Source organism: Pleurodeles waltl, chromosome 1_2, assembly GCF_031143425.1.
Source record: "Pleurodeles waltl isolate 20211129_DDA chromosome 1_2, aPleWal1.hap1.20221129, whole genome shotgun sequence".
In the NCBI taxonomy this organism is placed as follows: Eukaryota; Metazoa; Chordata; class Amphibia; order Caudata; family Salamandridae; genus Pleurodeles; species Pleurodeles waltl.
Window position 1 is genome coordinate 979,315,480 of NC_090437.1, and position 23,889 is coordinate 979,339,368.

Here is a 23,889-nt window from a genome sequence, read left to right on the forward strand (position 1 = left end):
CCACAATTAGCCACAATGCCCAGCCCATAGCTGGATATCAGTGGACAACAGATCAGTAGATCCAGGACACAAGCAGGCTCTAGCTCTGCCCAAGGAAGCAGCTCCTTTGCTCAAAAACACAGCTCACCCACAGGGCCAGGCAAGAAAGTGAGGTCACTGACAGAAGGCAGTCTATTTCTAGTATTTCTGCAAAAGCAGACTGTGGGCCCATGTCACAAAGTTACCCACAGAGGAATCAGGCAAGTTAACATCTGGATCACACACAGGATGGGTGGCTGGTAATGTGGAAGGGACAGCTGTGAAAGTTCAGCAGTCAGTGAGCAAACAGGTTGACTGTAACATTGTTGCTATATTTTCAAGGGCGTCCACTGCCATGACACTGCATGTCTCCCCCCTGCACAGTGCTCCTAGCATCTGAGCAGCAGGTCAGGAATTAGAAGCAACCAAGTCAACATTGTGACATCATCAGTGAAGTGCAGAATTGAATGGTAACTGAAAGGCAGGCAATGCAGTATCTCACCAGAATATGGTCTTCTGGGATGTGGCTCTCTGGTGCAGTATCCATTTTGTTCAGTAAACCTTTATTGTGGAGAGGTATTAATGAATTTGACTCTGAGGGGCATGAGAGTGATTGTGCTCACTTAGCCATACCTGAAGGGATAGGGTTTCAAGAGTCCTTATCAAGATGAAGATTCTCCATTTGGCTGTCTTTTTCTGTATTACTTCAATTTGTGAGGAATAATGGTACACCAAGGGTGTGCACACCTACAGTGTATAATAGAACAACTGAAGGGGGGTTGGGGTTCCCTAATACAGTGCACTACAAACATGCTTACCAACTGCAACCTGCTCTAGACTGGCAACAACTCCCTTCTCCTAACTAAACGTTGGATGTTGATCAAGCAAGGCTGTCCTCCCTTTCCCTTTTCTGTGGATGAGGCCTAGAAACTGTTTTTCACCTTCTCACCAACCCTCTTTGCTACATTTACGCTCCTGAGAGATTGTGATAAGAATAAGAAACATTATGTGGTTAACATGTACCCTCCCCACTCTCCCCCATTGTGCAGAACCCGGAGTTCCAACAAGGTAAAATAAACAATTTGAAACTTGCAGGGGAGATGGCACTGCCACTCTTGGGTGACCTTCACTGCAGAGGGACCACCACTGATAGATCCAATTATAAACAGTTCTTCCAGTCGACTAAAGCTGATGAGTTTCAGCTCAACCAACTCATCCACTAGGCAAACACTAAGGCTGTTAAGGATTCAGGTAGCAGAGCTAAACACTTTCAGATGAGGTCTTCACACACGGTTCCACAAAGAAAGTCATCACGCATCTCTATGCTATCTTGAGCGAGCCCACACAAACAAAGCAACACGACTTCGAAATAAATTGAGCGCATGACTTTGGCAACACAATCACAGAAGACATGTGGTTATGACTTTGGCCAATGTGCTGCCAAAACTATAATTTGCTTGCAACATAAGGCCAACTCATACAAGATCCTCATGCAGTGGTACTTCACACCTTTTGAGATTACACACTGCAATATTCGACTTCTACTGAAGAGGTGTGCGAACCCCGAGGTACATATTGTCCCATGCGGTGGCAATGTACACCGGTAACGCGATTCTGAATGAAGGTCCTTCAACAGATTCATCTGATTTGAGCAGCGTACCTGCCACTGGACCCACTGGTACTGTTGCTGGCCGAGGTTGGGGAGGATTTGGTATATTTGTTTAATACTTCTGGCAGCAAGACTACAATAGCCCAGGCTTGGAAGAAACCGCAGCATCAGAGGCTTTCAAAACGATGTCTAAGTTCTAGCATATTTATGCCTTGTCAAGGCTGACTGCTATAATCTCTGATAAAGTGTTCAAATTTGATATAATGTGGTCACTGAGGGATAGAGAACTGATTTCCCCAGCCACTGTCATGCCTAAAACTCTACAGAGGTCTTGCATGGGAGGGCTCTCAACATCTGAAAGTGACCCTGACAATAACAATCCCCAATGAAGGCTCAACTCTCATCTGTGTCATTCTCTGCTTGATGATTAATTGCCTGTATTATATTACCAGTACTGTGTTAAATTGTACTATGCCCAGTTTATGCTAGCATTATATTGATTATTTGCTCTTGCTGAGTGTAGGATGCTTTTTTTTCAGGTTCATCCTCACTTTCTGCACCCTCATTTTGATGACTTTACTGGTATAATAAATCTGAACACTGGGGCACGGACATCCAGCGCCCAGTGTGTGAGCTCTGGCCTTTAAAAGAATGGACCAGTGGGTACAAATTGGCTAATCCTTTATTTGCAAGGTTAACTTACATGTAAGGCTGTAGTAAAAGGTACTTAGCGTACCCTATGGACGGTCAGTTTAGTGGACTACAGCAGTATTTAAGCCACCACTGAATTGGCAAGTAAAGATTTAGCTCTAGACCTACCCTGCAGCCCAGATGTAAAAAGATATCCGAAATGGAAATTCTAATTGGAAAGTTTACCCTACCTGTAGGTCTCTTGTATATGATATTCAGAGTACCAAGAGCCAGTAGGTTAAAGTGACACTTAAGTGTCCACAACTGCAGAGGTAAATTCGGCCTCTTAAACTAAACATTTTGACAGGCCCTGACATTCCTATTTATTACTTATAAGTCACCCCTAAAGTATACTTTAAGTGCCTAGAGGATAGGTCCCATTGTTCTAAGTAGCATGGTATGTATAAGAGTTGTTTTACCTTCCCTGGTAGTGAAAAGTCGATTTACTCTTTTGGAAAGGTGGTAGCCCCATTGGCTAGCATAAGCTTACTTTTATTAATTCTAATGAAGTGTGTTAGACTAGGTCCTCTCTGTGGGGGCACCCCCAAACTTGTTGCTGTTTTCCAACCACTTTTTGCTAAAATTTGTTTTTGTCTGCCTTCGGACTCTGTGCATTTTAGCACTCGTTAACAGTGGTATGGTGCTTGTGCTCAATCCCCTAAAACATAGTTTTGATTAGAATAAACCAACTGACATATTTAACTGTCAATTTCTTGTAGAGTGTTAAACCATACACCTGGGGCCTGTAAATGAAATGCAGGTCTGCAGCACATTGTGCAACCCACTGAAGTAGCACTTTAAAACATGTTCTTTGCCTGCCATTGCAGCCTGAATGCCGTTTTAAACTACCATGTCAACTTAGCATTAAAATCCCCTTGCCAAGCCTTAAACTCTACTTTTATTACACATAAGTCACCCCTATGGTAGGCCATAGGTATCCCATAGGGTAGGGTTTGCGTAATTAACAAATACTTGTAAGTTTTACATGTCCTGGTAGTGAAAAACACCTAAATCAGTTTTTCATTACTGTAAGGCCTCTCTCTCTTATTGGATAACATGGGGATTCCTTATTACGTTTAATTAATTGTAATTTCCATTAGGGAGCAAAAGTAGCTAAGTCGTGTTTGGGATCTCTGAAATTGTGATAAGTCTACTTTAATGGTAAAGTTGGATTTTTCATTACAATTTTGAAAATACCACTTTTAGAAAGTTGGCATTTTCCTGTCCTTCGCCCTTTGTGCGGCAGTGTGTACTGGGTTACATGACTGCGTGTAACTGACAGACTATGTGAATTTCTCCCAGACAGTCACACAATAGAGAAATTAGATGTGCGTGGATGGGCCATCTGCTGGCAGGATGAGGGGACAGAGCTGAGCACAGCTCCACTTGCAACTGACTACACACAAAGGCTTAACGATCTTACATTGTTACAGCAGTCAGCTTAAAGCCAAGGCAGGGCAGTCAGAAAATTCCATGTACTTCAAAGAACCTTTCTAGAAGCTTCTCCCACCTTCTAGAGGAAGGGCAGCAAGTAGAACAAAAAAATAGGACTTTCAGACACACTCTTCAGTTCACTACTACACCTGCAGAAGGACTCTGGGGACTGCCTTCACTGTGACCTGGTATGCCTTCACTGTGACCTGGAATGCTGCTGTACCAGAAATGATTGCTTTGCTGTCTGGAGCTTGCCATTAACCCTCAGAGGCCAGCCCTGCTGCTGAGCTCTGCATCTTCACCTGAACCCTGGAGTACCAGAATGACTCCAAGGGCTAGTTTGCTGGCTTCCACAGACACAAAATGTTAAACCCACCATCTTGAATCTGCACATGGACCCAGCTTGCGCAAGTCCTGAATTCCCAAGAAGTGTCCCACCAGCCCTGGACCCTTGGTTATGGTGCTAAAAGTACCTAGATGGCCAAATCCCAAAACTGGGGACTTAAAAAAACATTTGGACAAAAACTACTTTGAGAACCAAGAGGAGACGAGGACCAATCTGCTTGCCTATCTGCCTGAGGTACATCGCAGGTCGGATTGACTTTGCGGCTTCTCCCGCTACCTTCCTCTCTGCAGCAGCAAATTCTTTTCATCGGTCCTTCGCCAAAGGAGTATCCGGCCTCGTGGAACTGTCTTCAGCTACGGTTCTCCATCTCGACCCATTGAAGACTTTCGACTCTGATTTTGGAGATTAGGGACCTTTTTATGACCTTGACAACGGGATTTCCTCCATCACAAATGTGGCGGAAATCCAGTTCATTGTATTATGATCCCATTATATTCAATGGAGATCCTAATATGGGGGATGGGATATCCGCCACATTTGTGATGGAGGAAAACCCTCTGTCAAGGTCGTAATAAGGCCCTAAGTCTGAATGTAGTAATCTTCACCGCAGCTTTGACACAAGGCCATCTGACGATGCTCCCTCCTCAGACACCTACCGCAGCCTTGCCCCACTAAACTTTACTTTCTCAGACTCTTTTTCTCAGAATTTCTTTTAAGTCCAAAAGTAAGCACCAAGCAAGCCCAATTCACTTCTTGTATGAACTGCACTCCATCACAGACAGCCATATTTTTCGACTCTGACCTGCCCTCGCTTGACTAGATGTCCGCTGTTGGTTCTTTGATCTTTTCTGTGCTACTTTTTACTAAACACTTTAAAAATTCATAAATCCGGTTCAACTGATTGTATTGTGGTTGCTTTGGTGTCAAGTAATTTATTAAAATGTATTCTATTTTTCTAAATTGGCCTGTGATTTTAATTGTGTGGTACTTTAACTTTCTTACTGTTAGCGTGCTGCACAAATACTTTACACATTGCCTATAAGTTAAACCGGACTGCTTTTTAAGCCAAGATACCCAGAGTTAAGCACAGGTTAATTTAGTGTTTTGTGGTTCACCCTGCAAGGAATTGTGGCTGTGCTTAACCAGGGCTCATACCCAATTCAACCAACAACCCAATTTCTCACAAACTGTAACTTCTCAATGGAACTATGGAGAAGAAAGCTTCAAAATGTCAAATTAATAATTAAATTAAATACAAATTATTTCCAAAGTCGGATTTAATATAACTATTTTAGAAAAACTTTCCTTTTCTAAGTTATCTAAAAGGCCATTGGTAGCCTTTTCTGATTGGCTCAGCAGCTTACAGCTGCCAGGCCTGGCCTGTGATTAGGTGTAAAATTCTCCCAGGAACTGAGAACAAACGAACCATCTGTTAGCAGGAGTTTTCCTCTTCTTTAGCAGGATGGGTGGGAAGAGGGCTAGTGGACTAGTTATACTTCAAAGCCAAGCTGCCCTGCAAGAACAAATGTCACTAAGCTTGTGCCTGCCCAGATTTCTCTGTTGGTGTCTGGCTGCACCTTAATTAGATTGTTCTAGCTATTTTTAGGACCTACTGGTCCTTTCTGGCGAGTGAAACGAGCTGGAAAAGAACAGGTGTTCTGTTCATTCAGAAATGAATGAGCAATAAAGATGCCTTTAAATCTTGTTTTAGCTTGAATCATGTTCAAGGACAGAGGTCAAATGTCAGTTTATCTTTTTACTAAGTGCTGCTCGTCTTATCCTGAAAAATGGTGTTTACTTTTTTCCCCTCACTACAGTTAGACTATTTTGTAAAATTAGCTTTCTGACAATCATTGTGAAACAAATGGCTTTAGGAAGTCGTTTTTTTAAAAAATAACACACAACATTTAAATAGCGTGTAAATAAATAGTGCAAATATTTCAAAACATATCAGGAATTACAAATGCCCCTTTTGTTATTCAGAAGTGTGATGCAAAGATTTAAATGGCAGCAAAACAAATCAGAACACTTTACTTGGTGATGTCCAAATGAGAAATATTTGCTGAAACTCGATTTCAAACATTACAGTTTGTACACTATATAGTTTTATCGGTAAAACTGCTTGTCACTTGGAAATGTTGCGGCTATTTCTATGTAAAATGTGCTGATTGGAAATGACAGTACCCTGCCACTGCATGCTTTAGTTACAAATTCATTAAAACATATAGTTTCAAACCATGATTAGAAAAAGTCTTGCCCACCCGATGACAATGCTGTTAATGAACTAGGAGCAGGGCCACTGGAATTATGCAGCAACAGAGGCCCAAATTAAGTGGCAGGGTTGAGTAAATTATGTGGCAAGAAAAGGCAAAATATGCAGAATAATGCAGCACATTTTGCAATAACATTACTTCTTCATTTTTAAACTTGGTAACACAACTGGGCATTACACGCACAACATCAGTAACAATTTAACACCCAAATATGTTAATAAGCAACAGAAAGATGACCAGTCCACCTTTGCAAAGGGTTTTTTGCTACGGGGGAAGACGTGTCACATATTTAGTAACTTTTTAACTGTTTGAACTAGAAACAACATTTTTTTGGTTAAAATCTGTAGATTATGCGGCAAATAATGGCTTATGTGGCAAATGCAGCAAAACTATAGTTATGCGAAAATCGCCATGGCCACACTATCACATAATTCCAGTGGCCCTGACTAAGAAGCAAGACAGAGGTCATGTGTATCCTATATGCAGCTAGATTTGAATTACATATGGAACAAACATTTAGGGCCTGATTACAACTTTGGTGGAGGGTGTTAACCCGTCCCAAATGTGACAGATATACCACCCGGCGTTTAACAAGTCCATTATATCCTATGGAACTCGTAATACGGTGGGCGGGATATCCATCACATTTGAAACGGATTAACACCCTCCGCCAAAGTTGTAATCAGGCCCTTAGTCTATTAAGTAGGAGTTTTTGTACAGCAGACATGCTGCACTAACATATTTAAAAGTGCTATCATATTTGATAATGAAGAAAATAGCGACTTCGTGAATTATAAGATTTTATGATTTTTCAAGGCCTGAGACTATTGTTCTAGACTCATTGCCGACCACTGCAGTGAACTGCTGCAATTTATGACCTATTTTTTAAATCTTCCAAAACTCAAATCTCCATTACCCTATTAAATATTTTTGCTGATTGGTATCTATTTAAAGATAAAAATATAAGCTACTTTTTATAAACTGGATTGAGATTTCTATTGTGTTGTACTTCTTACTTTTAAATTGTTCGGGTGTTGATGAATGCTTTACAACAGTTTTCTCCTAAGTTAAGCCTGACTGTTCTGTGTCAAGCTACCAAGAGTTGGACTAAGGTTTACTTTATAAAGACTTAACTGGACATTATAGTAAATTGTGGTATTACTACTTGATGAGGTCTCACAGCCCCATCAACTAATAATCCAGTTTCCTACACTGAGAAACTGTTTTTTTTTTCTCTTTTTTTTTCAGAAAGCAGTTAATCCGTTATTGTTTTATTGTTTTATTTGCTTTCTCAATTATGCAATTGGATACCCAACCAATTATTTTAATGCATTGTAAACGTTAGGCAAATAAGAATAGTGCCAGTGGGATTACTTTCAGGAGCATTCGTCTGGCCAGAATCTAATTTTTTTAAATGAATGGGGTACAGGATATTAGGCAGGTGGAAACTGAAAGGCAAGCCACACCCTTGCTTCCCAGAGAAATTGCTCTTTTTGGTGCTTCAGAAATGAAGCACGCCGAGAGAGCAGGAACCATGGACTGGCATGCCATGGGTTTATGAATGATTAGAAAGAATTTAGTGGATGGCTGCCAGAGTGTACCTTGTGGATTATTTTAACAGACTATTCAGCAAACCACTTAAGTACCCTCATTAAAGAATAGAATGACATCCAACACATAGAAAGGTAAGGAGCATAGGGGAAAGATGACAAATGCTTTTTCCATCAAAAAGACTGAAGTATTTGCAATGTTCAGAATACTTACATTTTCAGGCTCAACGCCAATGTCCTCACAGAACTTCTCCATTCCTTCAGGTCCCACCACATCATCTGTACCTGTAACAGAAAAGAAAGTCTGACAAGGAAGTAGTATTTTGGGGAACAGAACTGTTAACAAAACCTCAAACATATTAATGAAAGTGCTACTTGCATAGCACACAAAACTCCTTCCTGTGTATTTCACAGCAGAACTTTGTACAGAGCTAGATTGGAAAGCATCTTACTGGCTTCTGAAGAACAAACAGCTGAACCCAAACCTCCTGGATTTAGAGGAGAAACATTTAATTCTCTTGATCAGATGAATTAACCAACTGAAAAAGCTACCAAGCGTCTGTATAATTTGCTTCAATCCTCCCTCTAATTCAAGAAATGTACTGAGAAAAATAACATCTGCAATAAACCTGGACGCTAAACAAATGTATCCAACTGTCTGAGCAATCACAGATAGGGCCGTGGTAATAAGCTGAAGAAATGTGTTCATAAAGGGTCGCAGCTTCAACTTGTAAGAGGGAGTGGTCAAGCAGAGAATATGCATTTCACACATTTTTCAGGGAAAACAGTTTGGGACCCTGGAAAACAATAACCTACCCCTTATTCCATTAAACCAAATCCTTAAAAGCATGGGGACAGCCTCCTTGAACAAAATAAAAAATTATATGCCAAAAATGCAGGTGTGCTTCTTCTAATCATTGCTGACGTGCTCCATTCATGCCCACAATATTACTATCTAATCATTCCATCAACTGCTGATGACTAGGATAGTACCGTAAATAGCAAAGTGCCTGTCCATGTGTGCGAGTGTGATATTATCTTAGGAAAAGAAGAATACACAGTATTATATTTGGTAGCATTACTGCACTGCATAAAGTTATTCAATTTCAAAATACAAGTCGGAGAACGGTAGCAGTAACGGACAACTTGGAGCACGCACTCCTGCTCCAGGACAGAATAGGTTTTAATAAATATTTATCTATCTTTTGTCGAGAGTTCTCCTCCCCACCCGGCAAGCTAGCCCATAAAAACATCAGGAAGGCAGTACAACATGACAGAAACAGAAGATAAAACAAGTTCTGCGGAAAACCTCGATTATCATATGGAAAATTGGCTACAGGGTCCCCAACAAATGAATCAACATTATTGGTGTTCAGACAGAGGGATTTGGAGCACGTGTTTGAAGTCTCTGCAGAAAAAGTCTCATCAATGGGACCCAGACCTTTCTAAACATCTCTTTCAACCCACCTAGGTCATAAGTTGTTTTCTTCATTCGCAGAACATACCACAGACCAAGATACCACAGCATAATATTTAGATTTACTAAAAATCAGCTGCTTAGCAGCAGGTAGCAGAAGAGTCACTAACAAGAGTGCTTCTTTACGATCCCATTTCGATCATGCCAGGTATCCAACCCAGGACTAAACTAGTTAGCTCAGGGCATACCCTTACTGCTGTTATCTGTTCTATTTCATTAGGAACCATCTTCCATAATTTCTTCGAGATTTCCTATTTCCAAATTATGTAACAAAGTTTCTTACCTGTAGGTGTAGTTTTGCAGCTTGAAGAATTTTCTGGATTCACATGCTGTGCAGTATTCCACCATCTACTGCTACTATTATTTCACCTAATTTTTTAGCCAGTCTTCTTTTTCTACTTTTGTTTGTTGGAGGGCATCAATGGAACCTCCATTTGGTGTCTACTTGTGACATCGTCGTACTTCCTCAGATGTTCCCATCTTAGGTCGCCATCTTTAGATTCTACCACCCACCCACCTTTATTTTTCTTTCTTTCTCCCATCTTCCTGGTACAGTTGGGTCACTTGTGAATCCAGAAAATTCTCCAAGCTGCAAAACTATACCTACAGGTAAGAAACTTTACATTTTGCAGCATTAATATTTTCTGGATTCACATGCTGTACAATGATTTTATACCGGTTTTATTCCTGTAGTGGCCAGGCTGACGATGGGCATTGAGTTGTAAATAGATGCTTTAGCACCCTTTGTCCAACTTGAGTTTCTTTGTTCATCTGAATGTCAACGCAATTATGTTTTGTAGACGTGTGCACTGATGACCATGTTGTTGCCATGCAGATTTCCAATAATGGAGTATTTCACAGAAAAGCAATAGTTGCTCCTTTTTCCCCCGTGTGGAGTGTGCTCCAAGTGTTATTGTTAATGTTTCTCCTGCATATGTGTGACATAACTGAAATATTTGTGCAATCCATCTTGCAATTGTGTTTTTTGTAACTGGTTCTCCCATGTAGCTCTCTGAAAATTATACAAACAGCTGTTGAGATTTTCCAAAAGGTTTTATCCTTTAAATGTAATACATAATTTTGCGTCCAATGTGTGCAACACTCTTTCAGCATGTCTTTGGATCTTGAAAAATACTTGGAATCTGAATAGATTGATGTGAAACTGTGAAACCACCTTTGGTATGAACTGTGGATCTGTTTTCATGACAATTCTGTTCTTGTGAATTTGAAAATATGGTTCTTGTAGTCTGAGAGCCTGCAACTCACTAATCCTGTGCAGGGAAGTAATAGCTAACAAAAAAGTAGTGTTTGAAGTTAGCCTCTGTAAAGTAGCTTTGTGTAAAGGTTTGAAAGGTTTTCTTATGAGTTGCGTGAGGACCACATTTAGGTTCCATGTGGGTGGTGCTATCCTTTTTGCACCCTCTAAGAATCTTTTTACCACTGCTGCTGTAAAACAAGCTTCTTCCCATTTGGCCTCTATTATAGGCCACTATTGCTGCCAGATGAATGTTAAAAGGATGCATATGTAAGACCTTCTTGTAAAAGGTGTGTTAAATATTTAAACAGTTTTCTCCCTTGTAATTTTCTTGCCTAACATTTTTTTTAAAAACCAAAGTGAAAATTGTGTTTTCTGGTAACTTCAAGTGTCCAAATTCCAAGTCTTCTGGAGCCATACTGTTAGTTTAAAATATTCTGACTGTAATACTTTCCATCTTTCCATTGACAGCAGATCCTGCTGTCTTTGAAATCTTCCTTGAGATAGTTGTATTACCTCTAAGTACCAAGTTTGTCTTGCCCACTGCAGTGCAATTAAATCAAAGGTCATGCGGCTCCGTGTCCATTTGTTGATGACTTTGTGCAACAGTAGATTTGGGAGAAAAGCGTATGCAAACGTCCCTGACCAGTTTATCGACAGGGTATTCCCCAAAAACTGAGGGTGCTGCTGACTGAAGGCGAGGTACTGGCATTTTGCAATCCGAGGTGTTGCAAACCGATCCTCCGTTGGTGTATCCCACTTCTGAAAAATATATATTGTACCACTCTCTGATTCAGCTCCCATTTATGGGAGCATGAGGCCTGCCTGCTCAGTCTGTCTGCTTTGCATTGTCCTTCCCTTGCAGATGTGTTGCTTGAATATCCAAGTTTCTTTGAACTGCCCATTTCCAGAGTTGCTGAGCTAGCTTTGAGAGGGGTGGAGATTGAGTCCCCCCTTGTTTGTTGATGTAAAACATTGTTGTTGTATTGCCTGTTTGAGTCAATACTGTCTTTCCCTGAAGATGTTTCTGGAATGCTTTCAAAGCTAGAAAAACGGTCTTTAACTCCAGGCTGATGTGCATCCCGATCCCTCCAGATTCCTCATATTTCCAGGGATCCTATGTGAGCTCCCCATCCTATACGAGAGGCGTCTGTGTTTATTGTTACCAATGGAGTTGGTTGCAGAAAAAGATTTCCTTGTAGAACCACACAATTTCCTGTACCTTCTGCGTAACAACCACTAGATCTTTCCAACTCACTGTTGCTTCTGACTATTGATTTTGAAGCCACTCCTGAATTGGTCTTATATGAAGTCTCACCTATAGGATCAAGGCAATGCATGATTCCACTGTTCCCAATAACTTCCCCACTGCCCTCGTTGTCAGACCCTGCCCCTTCTGGGAAAGGAGAGTCTGTTCCAGAAGGGACGGAATTATTTTCTTGTTGGGGGAAATGCCTTTCCCTGACTTGAATTTAACCTTGCTCCCAAGAAAATCTTATCCTTTTATGGTTCTGAATAGGATTTTTCTATGTTTAATGAGAAACCTAGTGTGTACAGTGTCTTCATCACAATTTGAATATCCCATTTGCATTTGTGGTAGGAGTGTGCTCTTACTAACCAAGCGTGGATGTACAGATATACATGTATGCCCATTCTTCTGAGGTGTGAGGCCACTTTGTGAACACTCTTGGTGCTGATCTTATTCTGAAAGGTAGCACTCTGAATTTATAATGTTTCCTGTTTTCCACAAATCTTAGATATTGTTTTTGTTTTGCATTCATTGGAATGTGCAAGTAGGCATCTTTCAAGTCTGTAGTTGCCAGATAATCTCCCTTTTGCAACTGTGCAATATCTTCCTGTAAAGTTGTCATGCTGAACTTTTGTAATTTTATAAACTTGTTGATAATCCTGAGATCTAGGATTGGACGCAGGGATATGTCTACCTTTGGGATTAAGAAATATGTTGAGTAATTTCTCTTGCTGATTTCTTGTTCTGGGACCTGTTTTATCGCTTGCTTGTATAACAATTCTTTGACCTCCTTGAGAAGTCGATTTGTTTCCTTCTTTGAATGGATACTTTTCTTTGGACCTCTTGTTGGTGAGAATTTGTTTAGTTCTATGCAATACCTGAATTGTATTGTGTTTAAGACCCATTTGTCTGAAGTTATGTTCCTCCACTCCTGGAGAAAGATTTTCAACCTTCCACCGTCTGGTGTGTTGTGATGGAAATCTGCTTGTTTGGTGTTTTCGCTCACTAATGGTATTTATGAGGTTGTTATAGATGCAGTGCAATAATTTATTTGCGCTTCCTCTAGCTGGTTGGCCTCTTCCTCTGACACTTTCTCGAAAGAAAATTCTTGCTTGCTGCTGGTACTGCAAGCCTTGTTGCAATGAAGCGGCTTGGGTGCCACTTTGGAAACTTTGGATGAGAACTTCCAGAATGGATGCTAGCCCTAGAGGCTGGTCTTCTTGCACAGAAAGACCCCATTCGTATTCCTCCATGAAACTGCAATGTCCTTCCTTAGTTGGTTGACACTTTTATCGACTGAGTTTCCAAATAATTGTTGTCCAATAAATGAAGTGTTTATTTTTTGCTTGTATTTCAGGTTTGAAGCCTGAAATTCTCAGCCAAGAGTGGTGCCTTAGGGTGAACCCCATCATTAATCGGCGACTAGACATGTCCGCCACATCCAGGGCAGATTTTAAGCAAGTGTTTGCTATATTCTTCCCACTGCCTACCAAATATGCTGCCCTCTTTTTATATTGCTCAGGGAGATGTTTTATCAATTATCCTACCTCCTCACATTGCTGATGCATGTGCCTATTAAGTATATTTGAATTGGGAATATGCCATTGGTTTGCAGCACTTCATCCTGTGACCCATATGTTCCGGCCCTTTACTTCCCTTATCTGGAGGTGGTCCCGTTGTAGGAGAATGTTCCTCTTTTCCTTGCAGTTGAAGGTATTATGGAGTCTGCTGTTGGAACAGTACCTTTAATGTACGTAAAAAACCTGTATTTCTTTTCAGCACCCGGCGTGACTGCTCTGCAAGTGGGCGGCTCTTTAAAAGCTTTCCTGCCTTGGTCAAGAATGCTTGGAAGCATGGGCAGATATTGTTTTTTTTGCCTGATGTGGCAGCAGTGTTTCTAAGAGGAAATGTGACTGTGGTTTATCCTCTTCTAGTTGAACGATAAACTTGTCAACTGCATTTCTAATCGCCATGCTATACATCCCAATATCATCTGGGGGTGAGGGTTTGGATGGATAAGTCTCTACGTTATCCTCTGGAGAATCCCCTTCCAAATCTTCCCATTGGGATTCAATATAGTCTCCTTCCTCTGAAGGCTGATAGATTACTTACTCATCTTCGTCCGCATAAAAGAGTTCTTCCTCTTCTTCTTGAGGCTCAGGTGTGACTGGAGGTCGAATTTCCTCAAGTTCAATCTCAGATTTGCCAGTCGAAGTCTGCGGGAATCATTATCCCTTCAGACTGTCGTTGAAGTCTTGTCTTTTGATCAGCAGGGCAATTTGTCCGAGCCTTTTCCTCTTTTTCTTTATTGTGATGGTTCACTCTTCAGGACTGGTCGTCGAGTCTTTTCTCTCCTACATCGAACTGTGCTTCGCCGTCTGATTCGTGGCATTTTGACGATGAAGCATCCTTTGGCTTTTTGATGAAGCATGTTTTTTCTGAGTTTTCTCTCCACTGGAAACCCCTTCAAAGGCTCCGTGGGCCTCCCTTTCACAGGGTGTGCCTGCGGTTGGCAAGTGTTTCGAAGCGAAGGCTCCCTTTTGTGCCCATGAGTCTGAAATTTCCAACTCGGGTATCTTAGCAGAGGTTATGGACTCTTACCTCCTTTTGGCTCTTCTTTGGCGCTTCTTCTGCGACCTCATAGAACTCCTAATCATCCCATAAAGGTTCCCCTTCGGCTCCCTCTGCGACCTTCTCCTCAACGTCACTGGAAACTTCCAGATCTCTAAGGGGTGGTGCTATGTTTGGATCTTGCAATGTGTGATGGTCTGTCGAGATGAAGAAAATAAATACATGATCAATCTTACTTTGTCTTTCGTCCGCTCCCTGACGATGATGTTCTCTGAACTTGACAAAGTTCTTGCAAAAGTTTTTCGCCAATTCTTCTAAGTTTTCTCTTGTGTTGGAGACGTCTCTGCAGAAACATCCAGACCCAATGGAGGAAAATAAGAATCTGAAGATGGCAACCTAAGGTGGGAACATCGGAAAGTACGACGGCGTCACAAGGAGAAACTAAATGGAATGACGGTTCATTTGACGTCCATCAACAAACAAAAGTAGAAAAAGAAGACAGACTAAAAAATTGGTGAAATAGTAGAAAATTCCAGACCCAACCACTAGATGGTAAAATAATGCACAACATGCGAATCCAGAAAAGATTCACCCTGCAAAAATTATAGTTCATTTTTTGCTACAGCCTCTACAACACATTTCTGGGTGGTAGCTAAGCACTGCCAGGAGGCATGTTGGCATCATGTGCCACTGAAGAAATACTTCCCACTCCCTGATGAAAAGATGGCAAAGCACATCTTTCCCTGTTCATTTTCAGGTAGACAGATGCCCAGTTCTACTTCCTGGAAGTGGCACGTATTTTGCCCTTTGACTCCCACCAGTATTTTATAAATTCTGGAGACGAGATGTCAATCCTACATTTATCAAACACCTTATGTCTGAAGGGTGAAGCATCGAGTATTAGACCTGGCTGCATCAGAATTTTGATCCCCTGATGTTGTACCTGTTCAAATTACTTCCAATGCACCCCGGTACGCCAGTCCTATTGGAGCATGTCCCCTCAAACCTATTTGAATACTTACCTGTCGCAACTCAGAGAACGAGGGTGAAGGGAGATGAAAAGCTTGATAATTCAACCTTAGAGCTCAAATTTTGTAAGTGTGGTTGTGGGCCGCACTACCTCCCCAGTGCAGGAATCTGCCATTGGCTGAGTACTAGAAGGTGCTCTGTATCTGAAGGAGTCCTCTATGTTTTTTTCTTTTCTTTTCTTAAAATGTATTTATTTATTTATATCAAGCAGCTTGGGAAGAGCTCCCCGAGCAACCAGAATGTTATTTTTTTCACTGTAATGATGATCGGCATGCAGGACGCACTGATGTTATTGCAGTAAAAGTGAAAGTAAAATGAGCCGATGGACTGGTTTCACTTTCACTAAATCAGTGCTCGGGGGAACATATCTCAGCACCTCAGTTCCACCCCATACACTGATTCTCACAGGAGAGGTAAAGATGAAAAGGGGAGAATCTCACCCTTCCAATGATCCCTCTTCTGCGTGGATCCCTGCTTGAGGATCGCCACAGGAGAGCGATCCCCAAGCAGGGATCCACCCACTAGACACCAGGGATAGTGTGGGGGGGGGGGGGGGGGGGGGAGGGGTAGGGCTTAGATAAGGGCTTGTGTTCCTACTTGGTAATTTCTATATTTTAGTCTGCCTGCCCGCCCACAGGAAATTATACCCGATCTGCACCTTTGGGGGAGGCCGCCCACTAGACACCAGGGATTTTTTTTTGTTACCTAAAAATAGCTGCCCAACAAGGGCATGGCTATGTGTCCACATTAAATAAACTGCCCCGTCTTTCTGTCCCTCCTGGGGTGGCAGTTTTGGGTAATTTCCCACATTCTGCCCCCCCAGGGACGCCTGAATGCCCACTAGAGGCCAGGGATTTTATTCATTTTTTTAATACAAATATTAGGGGTGAGTGTTGCCCACCAAGGGCATTGCTATGCCCCCACCCCAACTAAATGGGGCGACAGTCTTTCTGCCCCCTTGGGGAGAGATTACAAAAAAATATATATATATATATATATATATATATATATATATATATATATATGGAAAATGTCACTTACTCAGTGTACATCTGTTTGTGGCATGAGACGCTGCAGACTCACATGCTGTGCACATCCCACCACAAGTTGTTTTTCCCCGAAGAAGTCCTTTTCGAGTCACGAGATCAAGGGACTCCTCCCCTCTCGGCTTCATTGCGCATGGGCGTCGACTCCATCCTAGATTGTTTTCCCCGCAGAGGGTGAGGTAGGAGTTGTGTATGTAGTAATAGTGCCCATGCAATGGAGTAAATATGTATGTACATAATGTGGTTAAAAGTGATATATTTGCAAATTTAGAAATGTTCAAGACTAATTTTTCTCAACTTAAAAACGGTTACAGGCTCCCGGGGAGGTGGGAGGGCGCATGTGAATCTGCAGCGTCTCATGCCACAAACAGATGTACACTGGGTAAGTGACATTTTCCGTTCGATGGCATGTGTAGCTGCAGATACACATGCTGTGCATAGACTAGTAAGCAGTTATCTCCCCAAAAGCGGTGGTTCAGCCTGTAGGAGTTGAAGTTGTTTGAAATAAAGTCCGTAATACTGCGTGTCCTACTGTGGCTTGCTGTGTTGTTAACACATCCACGCAGTAATGCTTGGTAAATGTATGAGGCGTAGACCATGTGGCTGCCTTACAGATTTCAGTCATTGGTATGTTCCCTAGAAAGGCCATGGTAGCACCTTTCTTTCTAGTTGAGTGTGCTTTTGGTGTAATAGGCAGTTCTCTTTTTGCTTTTATATAACAGGTTTGAATACATTTAACTATCCATCTGGCAATGCCTTGTTTGGATATTGGATTCCCTGTATGAGGTTTTTGGGAAGCAACAAACAATTGTTTTGTTTTGCGAATTTGTTTTGTTCTATCAATGTAGTACATTAGTGCCCTTTTGATGTCTAATGTATGTAATGCTCTCTCAGCTACAGAATCTGGTTCTGGAAAGAACACTGGGAGTTACACTGTTTGATTTAAGTGGAACGGTGATATGACCTTAGGTAAGAATTTAGGATTTGTTTGTAGAACTACTTTATGTTTGTGTATCTGAATAAAGGGTTCTTGTATGGTAAAGGCTTGTATTTCACTTACTCTTCTGAGAGATGTGATAGCTATTAGAAATGCTACTTTCCATATTAAGTACTGTATCTCACATGAGTGCATGGGTTCAAAAGGTGGACCCATGAGTCGTGTTAATACAATGTTGAGGTTCCACGAAGGAACTGGTGGTGTTCTTGGTGGGATAATCCTTTTAAGACCCTCCATAAATGCTTTTATGACTGGGATTCTGAATAATGAAGTTGAGTGCGTAATTTGCAGATAAGCTGAAATTGCAGTGAGATGTATTTTAATGGACGAAAAAGCTAACTTGGACTTTTGTAAGTGTAGTAGGTAGCTTACGATGTTTTTAGCAGATGCGTGTAATGGTTGAATTTGATTATTATGGCAGTAATAAACAAATCTTTTCCACTGATTTGCATAGCAATGTCTTGTGGTTGGTTTCCTAGCTTGTTTTATGACCTCCATACATTTTTGTGTAAGGTCTAGTTGTCCGAATTCTAAGATTTCAGGAGCCAAATTGCTAGATTCAGCGATGCTGGATTCGGGTGTCTGATCTGTTGTTTGTGTTGAGTTAACAGACCTGGTCTGTTTGGCAGTTTGATATGAGGCACTACTGAGAGGTCTAGTAGTGTTGTGTACCAAGGTTGTCGTGCCCAAGTTGGTGCTATTAGTATAAGTTTAAGTTTGAGTTTGTTTTGACTCAATTTGTTTACTAGATACGGAAGGAGTGGGAGAGGGGGAAAAGCATATGCAAATATCCCTGACCAACTCATCCATAACGTATTACCTTGAGAGTGAGCCTGTGGGTACCTGGATGCGAAGTTTTGGCATTTTGCGTTTTCTTTTGTTGCAAATAGGTCTATTTGCGGTGTTCCCCATCTTTGGAAGTAAGTCTTTAGTATTTGGGGATGAATTTCCCATTCGTGGATCCGTTGGTGATCCCGAGAGAGATTGTCGGCTAACTAGTTTTGAATTCCCGGTATGAACTGCGCTATTAGGCGAATGTGGTTGTGAATCGCCCAATGCCATATCTTTTGTGCTAAGAGACACAACTGTGTCGAGTGTGTCCCTCCCTGTTTGTTCAGATAATACATTGTTGTCATGTTGTCTGTTTTGACAAGAATGTGTTTGTGGGTTATTATAGGTTGAAATGCTTTCAACGCTAGAAATACTGCTAGTAGTTCTAAGTGATTTATATGAAGCTGTCTCTGCTGAGTGTCCCATTGTCCTTGGATGCTGTGTTGGTTGAGGTGTGCTCCCCACCCTATCATGGAAGCATCCGTTGTGATCACGTATTGAGGCACTGGGTCTTGAAAAGGCCTCCCTGTGTTTAAGTTTATACTGTTCCACCATTGAAGCGAGGTGTATGTTTGGCGGTCTATCAACACTAGATCTTGAAGTTGACCCTGTGCTTGTGACCATTGTGATGCTAGGCACTGTTGTAAGGGCCGCATGTGTAATCTTGCGTTTGGGACAATGGCTATGCATGAGGACATCATGCCTAGTAGCTTCATCACTACTTTTACTTGGAACTTTTGTTTTGGGTGCATGGCCTGTATTACGTTTTGAATTGCCTGTACCCTTTGTGGACTTGGAGTGGCAATCCCTTTTGTTTTGTTGATTGTTGCTCCTAAGTACTGTTGTATTTGACACGGCTGTAGGTGTGATTTGTTGTAGTTGAGTGAGAAACCTAGCTTGTGAAGGGTTTCTATGACATACTTTGTGTGTTGTGAACACCGTTCTTGCGTATTGGTTTTGATTAACCAATCGTCTAGGTACGGGAACACATGTATTTGCTGCCTTCTGATATGAGCTGCCACTACGGCCAGGCATTTTGTAAAAACTCTTGGTGCTGTTGTTATTCGTGATGGCAACACTTTGAACTGGTAATGTACCCCTTGGATTACAAACCTTACGTACTTTCTGTGGGAAGGATGTATAGGTATATGGAAATACGCATCCTTGAGGTCTAGTGTTGTCATGTAGTCTTGTTGTTTGAGCAATGGGATCACGTCTTGCAGTGTCACCATGTGAAAGTGATCTGATTTGATGTAAATGTTTAATGTTCTGAGATCTAGGATAGGTCTTAGAGTTTTGTCTTTTTTGGGTATGAGAAAGTACAGGGAGTAAACTCCTGTTCCTTTCTGATGAATTGGTACTAGTTCTATTGCATCTTTTTGCAACAACGCTTGGACCTAATAGAGCCATGTGTTGTTTGGACATGTTGTGTGTTTTCGGTGGTACATTTGGAGGGAATTGTAGAAATTCTATGCAATAACCATGTTGGATAATGGCTAGGATCCACGTGTCTGTTATTTCCTCCCAGTTTTTGTAAAAATTGGTTAGTCTCCCCCCCACTGGTGTTATGTGTTGGAGATTTGTGACGCTGAAGTCACTGTTTATTTTGCGGTGCTTTGGGACTCTGGAACTTCCCTCTGGTTTTAGGGAATTGTCCCCCTCTGTATTGTCCCCGAAAACTTCCCCTCTAATATTGACTCTGGTAAGTGGGTCTTGTTTGTGAGGTTGAGGGTTCTGTGCTCTGTCCCCGAAACCCCCCTCTAAACTGTGATTTACGAAATGTGCCTCTGCTCTGTGGGAAGTAGAGTGGCTTTGGCCGTATCTGTGTCCTTTTTAAGTTTTTCGATAGCAGTGTCCACCTCCGGCCCAAACAACTGCTGTCCGTTAAAAGGCATATTCAGCACCGCTTGTTGAATTTCCGGCTTGAATCCTGGGGTGCGTAGCCATGCGTGTCTCCGTATGGTGACGCTGTATTTACAGTCCTAGCAGCTGTGTCAGCTGCATCCATTGCTGACCGTATCTGATTGTTAGAGATACTCTGGCCTTCTTCCACCACTTGTTGTGCCCTCTTTTGGAACTCTTTGGGTAGGTGTTCTATGAAATGTTGCATTTCGTCCCAATGAGCCCTATCATATCTAGCCAGCAAGGCCTGTGAATTGGCAATGCGCCATTGGTTGGCTGCCTGTGCCGCGACTCTTTTCCCCACTGCGTCGACCTTGCGACTTTCTTTGTCTGGTGGTGGTACATCTCCCGAGGTGTGTGAGTTCGCTCTTTTGCGAGCTGCCCCTACTACCACTGAGTCCGGTGTTAATTGCTGCGTGATGTACACAGGGTCTGTTGGTGGCGGTTTGTACTTTTTCTCCACCCTTGGAGTAATGGCCCTGCCTTTCACAGGCTCCTGAAACACTTGCTTGGAGTGTTTCAGCATTCCCGGTAACATAGGGAGACTCTGGTACTGGCTATGTGTGGACGACAGTGTATTAAACAGAAAGTAATCTTCTATTGGTTCTGCGTGCAGGGTGACATTGTGAAACGCGGCTGCTCTTGACACCACTTGTGTGTAAGCAGTACTGTCCTCAGGTGGTGACGGTCTCGCTGGATAACAGTCGGGACTGTTATCTGATACAGGCGCATCATAAAGATCCCATGCGTCAGGATCATCCTGACTCATTCCTGTATGAGTTGGAGACTGCATCATTGGTGGAGTGGCTACCGGTGATGGTTGTGGTGATGGTGGTGGAGTTATTTGTTTTGCCACCTTTGCTTGTGGTTGCTTTTCTTTCTCTTGGAAGGCAAGTTTCCTTTTAATTCGGATTGGAGTGAGAGTACTGATCTTCCCTGTTTCCTTTTGAATGTGGAGCCTCCTTTGAGTGTAATCTGGCTCCCCTGCCTCTAGCTCCTGTCCGAATCTGTGTCCTTGCATCTGTGAGGACAGGCCCTGTTCCTCGGTGTAGGAACTTGGTTTCGGCTCCGAGGCCGGATGTTTCGGTATCGAAACCTTTTCGACCGTCTTTTTGGGCTCCGAAGACACTTTTTTGCCTTTCGGTGTTACGATCTCTCGGTGCCGACTCATTTCGGTGCCGCTCTCTCGGTGTCGAGATTGCTCTGACCCGGTGTCTCGGGGTCGAGTCTGTTCTGTGCCGGTATCTCGACCGGAGTCGGATGACTTCGACACATGCGTGCCCTTTTTCGGTGCCGAAGGCCGGTCACCTAATTTTCGGGTTAAGCCATGGCCTGTTGGCGGTGGCGTCCCCTGGGCTTTAGTGAATTTTTTGTGAGTTTTGGGTAGTGATGTTTTACTCACGGTTCTCGGCGTCAGTTCGGGATCGACCTCGTCCGAGTCCGAATCCGAAATGGAGAAGGTTTCTTCTTCCTCCAAGTGTTGTTGTCCTGCCAACGCCATTTGTAGTCTTCTTGCTCTTCGGTCCCTTAGCGTTTTCCTCGACCGAAACGCTCGACAGGCCTCGCAGGTATCCTCTTTGTGTTCGGGAGACAAACACAAATTACAGACCAAATGCTGATCTGTGTAAGGATACTTGTTGTGGCATTCGGGGCAGAAGCAGCATGGGGTCCGTTTCATTAGCCTTGAAGACGCACGAGGTCGGGCCGACCAGGCCCCGCCGGGGAATCGAAAATGCCGAAGGGCCACCGGAGCTCTTCAAAATTCGGTGTCGATCTGTTGTAACTAACCCGATACCGAACGCAAACAATACCGTCAAATTTTCCGAGATTTAACAAACTTTCCGAACCGAAACACGGAGCGAAGAGGAACACGTCCGAACCCGATGGCGGAAAGAAAACAATCTAGGATGGAGTCGACGCCAATGGAGCCGAGAGGGGAGGAGTCCCTCGATCTCGTGACTCGAAAAGGACTTCTTCGGGGAAAAACAACTTGTAACACTCCGAGCCCAACACTAGATGGCGGGATGTGCACAGCATGTCTATCTGCAGCTACACATGCCATCGAATATATATATATATATATATATATATATATATATATATATATATGGAAAATGTCACTTACCCAGTGTACATCTGTTCGTGGCATGTTCCGCTGCAGATTCACATGCTGTGCACTGTTCCTGCCATCTAGTGTTGGGCTCAGAGTGTTACAAGTTGTTTTTCTTCGAAGAAGTCTTTTTGAGTCATGGGACCGAGTGACTCCTCCCTTTCGGCTCCATTGCGCATGGGCATCGACTCCATCTTAGATTGTTTTCCTGCAGAGGGTAAGGTAGGAGTGATAGAGTGAGAATAGTAAAGATGTCCATGCAATGGTATAGAGATATATGTACAAAGTTGAGGTAGAGGAATGTTTATTTACACATGTACAATTTCTAATTGCAACTTAAACGGCTACAGGCTCCCGGGGAGGTGGGAGGGCGCATGTGAATCTGCAGCGGAACATGCCACGAACAGATGTACACTGGGTAAGTGACATTTTCCGTTCGGTGGCATGTGTAGCTGCAGATACACATGCTGTGCATAGACTACAAAGCAGTAACCCTCCCCAAAGCAGTGGTCAGCATGTAGGAATTGAAGCTGTTTGAAATTATTTTCTTAGTACAGCCTGTCCTACTGTGGCTTGTTGTGTTGCTAACACATCTACACAGTAATGTTTGGTAAAGGTTTGAGGTGTGGACCAAGTGGCTGCCTTACAAATTTCTGTCATTGGTAAGTTTCCTAGAAAGGCCATTGTAGCTCCTTTCTTTCTACTGGAATGTGCCTTTGGTGTAATGAGTAGTTGTCTTTTAGCTTTCAGGTAACAAGTTTGTATACATTTCACTATCCATCTGGTTATGCCTTGTTTGGATATAGGGTTACCAGTATGGGGTTTCTGGAATGCGACGAACAATTGTTTAGTTTTACGAAATGCTTTTGTTCTGTCGATATAATACATTAGAGCTCCTTTTATATCTAATGTATGCAGTGCTCTTTCTGCTACTGAGTCTGGCTGTGGGAAGAAGACTGGGAGTTCCACTGTTAGGTTTAAATGAAACGGTGAGATTACTTTTGGTAGAAATTTTGGATTTGTGCGGAGAACAACTTTATGTTTGTGTACTTGTATAAAGGGTTCTTCAATAGTGAAAGCCTGTATTTCACTAACTCTTCGTAATGAAGTCATTGCTACTAGAAATGGCACTTTCCAAGTTAAGAATTGGATCTGACAAGAATGCATGGGTTCAAAAGGTGGACCCATGAGTCGTGTAAGTACAATATTAAGATTCCACGAGGGTATTGGTGGGGTTCTTGGATGTATGATTCGTTTTAGTCCTTCCATGAAGGCTTTAATGACTGGTATCCTAAATAGGGATTTTGTGTGTTTAATTTGCAAATAAGCCGAAATTGCAGTGAGGTGTATTTTGATGGATAAAAAGGCTAGATTTGCTTTTTGTAGGTGTAGTAAGTATCCTACGATGTCTTATATGGAGGCATCCAACGATGTGATGTGTTTTGCTTGGCAGTGGAAGACAAATCTTTTCCATTTGTTAGCATAACAATGCCTGGTGGTAG

The 23,889-nt window shown here is 42.3% G+C and overlaps 1 protein-coding gene across 2 annotated transcripts in view; it reads right to left on the bottom strand.

Moving 5' to 3' along the window:
* Positions 1-23,889, bottom strand: part of DCUN1D4 (defective in cullin neddylation 1 domain containing 4) — a 227,473-nt gene that overhangs the window by 87,149 nt on the left and 116,435 nt on the right. For both annotated transcript variants that reach the window (XM_069201468.1, XM_069201476.1), the window contains one exon: positions 8,135-8,205. In XM_069201468.1, coding sequence (XP_069057569.1) covers positions 8,135-8,205 — 71 coding nt within the window. The remainder of the gene's footprint in view (positions 1-8,134; positions 8,206-23,889) is intronic.